This window comes from Calliopsis andreniformis, chromosome 6 (assembly GCF_051401765.1).
Source record: "Calliopsis andreniformis isolate RMS-2024a chromosome 6, iyCalAndr_principal, whole genome shotgun sequence".
Taxonomy (NCBI): domain Eukaryota; kingdom Metazoa; phylum Arthropoda; class Insecta; order Hymenoptera; family Andrenidae; genus Calliopsis; species Calliopsis andreniformis.
Genome location: NC_135067.1, coordinates 613,517 through 615,509, shown reverse-complemented (window position 1 = coordinate 615,509; position 1,993 = coordinate 613,517). Strand labels below are relative to the sequence as shown.

The following is a 1,993-nucleotide window of genomic DNA, read 5'->3' as shown; positions in this document are numbered from 1 at the left end:
GACAGTTAGCCCAACGAGGACGTGTCGTTGAGGGATTTATGATAGAGTCTTAGTCCTACGTGTGGCTGATTGAGGGTGCATGAGACTAAACAGTCCCGTTGGCGACCGATGGTTGATGGCTATGTTGGGCCTCTCAGCTATCGGGTGTTGTGTGACTGTTTGGAAGAGGAACGAGTGTTTAGAGAAAGCAAGCGGCCGACACCGCATTGCTAAAGAATAGGAATATTGTTCCTAAAGGATCTGGCCACGGAGTGGGGAAGGCTATGCCTTTTGGTAAGAAGACTGTGATGAACCCCACGGCATTTACCCCAGAACCTTGTACAAGGAACGTACTTTCGGGTAGTTTTTCTGACATGCATAACAAGACACTTTATCCAGATTCAAAAATCCACGTAGATTTCACTTCATACCGTTATCAATGTTCTTTTTATCAGATCCTTCTTGCACATGTAAAATCACACCACTCCTAGCCCCATATAAGATCCGCAACTTTGGATTTTCGTTTTTTCGTAACCTTCAGAACCAGTAAATTAGGTTTGCAATTTCGTCTCATTCGATTATACTCCAGAATTGCCGACTGACTGGCTTTTACAGCGTGAAGATCGAAATTAATTAGATGAAGACCATCCAACGACGTAACGCGAGAAAGCGCAACATAAACCTGTCCGCAACTAAAAACACTGTTTCCAACATCCACAATAGCATTATCAAGACTATATCCTTGACTCTTATGAATAGTAATTTCATAACTGAGCGATACGGGAAATTGTTTTCGAAATATAAAAGCCGTATCCATTGCTTCAAATTTCACGGTAATCCTTTCGATTGTGCATTTCGATCCCGAAGGCGGAACAATTTTTATCGATCCAACTTTGTTCGTATCGCCAATAGATCTGCAAACAGACGACACTACGCCAATAGTGCCATTAATAAGACCTTTGGTAACGTCGATGTTTCGTCTGATCACCATCTCCGCTCCAATTTTCACAACTACAGTAATGTTGTGGACGAGAGCCGTTCTCGGGTCTGGTCGCGACTCTCGTCCGCGACTGGTAGTCGATTCGGCTTCCTTTGCTCTCGGTCGCCGAGATAATTGGTACACGACCGGAGAAGCAAAAAAAAGGGTCTCGCTCGTGCTCGATGCCCGAAATCAATGACGTCAGAAAAGACAAGGATAGCATTAGGGACTTAATAGGAAAAATTGAAGTTCCTTATTTGCAAACAGATTTTCACGCAAGTAACACCAATCGATTCCTTGTGCTCTCCCGATAAAAATGATATCAAATACGACATGATTCCTATTATTTATAATAAAGATATTTAAATAATAAAGGTTGGAACCCTGCGAGAGTTACGGAGAATCGTCAAAGTTACTTTTCTATCAGTTCTTTACGAGCTAAAAATGACATAAACAGAATTTATGTATATTATATTTAATCGATGTCGGAAAGAAGATATTAAAAATAAAAAAATAAAAATTTCTAAACATTTAAAACGGAACTTATATACATACTTTTTGTATTACGCTTTCATTTTCTTAATAATTTCAGTCATTAAATAATTAAACACAAAAATATGAGGGAATAATAGGGAGTTAGCCCTACGACGAGAGCCGCGCTCGTCGAATCGACTGCCACTCACGGACGAGAGTCGCGCTCGGGTCTAGTCGTGCCTTAGAATCGACTACCATTCACGGACGAGAGCAGCGCTCGGGACTGGTCGTGCTTAAAATCGACTACCACTCACGGACGAGAGTCGCGCCCGGGTCTGTTTACGAGCATGACCTTTCGTTCTACAAACCAAGTTTTCTGTATCTTTGTTAAAAATAATCGGAATCATGTCGTGTTTGACATCATTTTAATCGGGAGAGCACAAGGAATCGATTGGTGTTACTTGCGTAAAAATCCGTTTGCGAATAAGAAACTTCAATTTTTCCTATTTAAATCCCTAATGCTATCGTTGTTTTTTATGACATCCTTGTTCTTATCAAATG

At 40.9% G+C, this 1,993-nt stretch overlaps 1 protein-coding gene across 1 annotated transcript; it reads right to left on the bottom strand.

Moving 5' to 3' along the window:
* Positions 1-466: 466 nt before the first annotated feature.
* Positions 467-970, bottom strand: LOC143181081 (ATP-dependent DNA helicase PIF1-like). The gene has a single exon (XM_076381288.1). It carries the CDS (start codon positions 968-970, stop codon positions 467-469), a length of 504 nt encoding a protein of 167 aa, XP_076237403.1.
* Between the last annotated feature and the right edge of the window lie 1,023 nt (positions 971-1,993).

Excerpts from the sequence above, each read along its gene's own strand:
- LOC143181081 (XM_076381288.1), bottom strand. The coding sequence starts at position 970 with ATGGTGATCAGACGAAACATCGACGTTACCAAAGGTCTTATTAATGGC.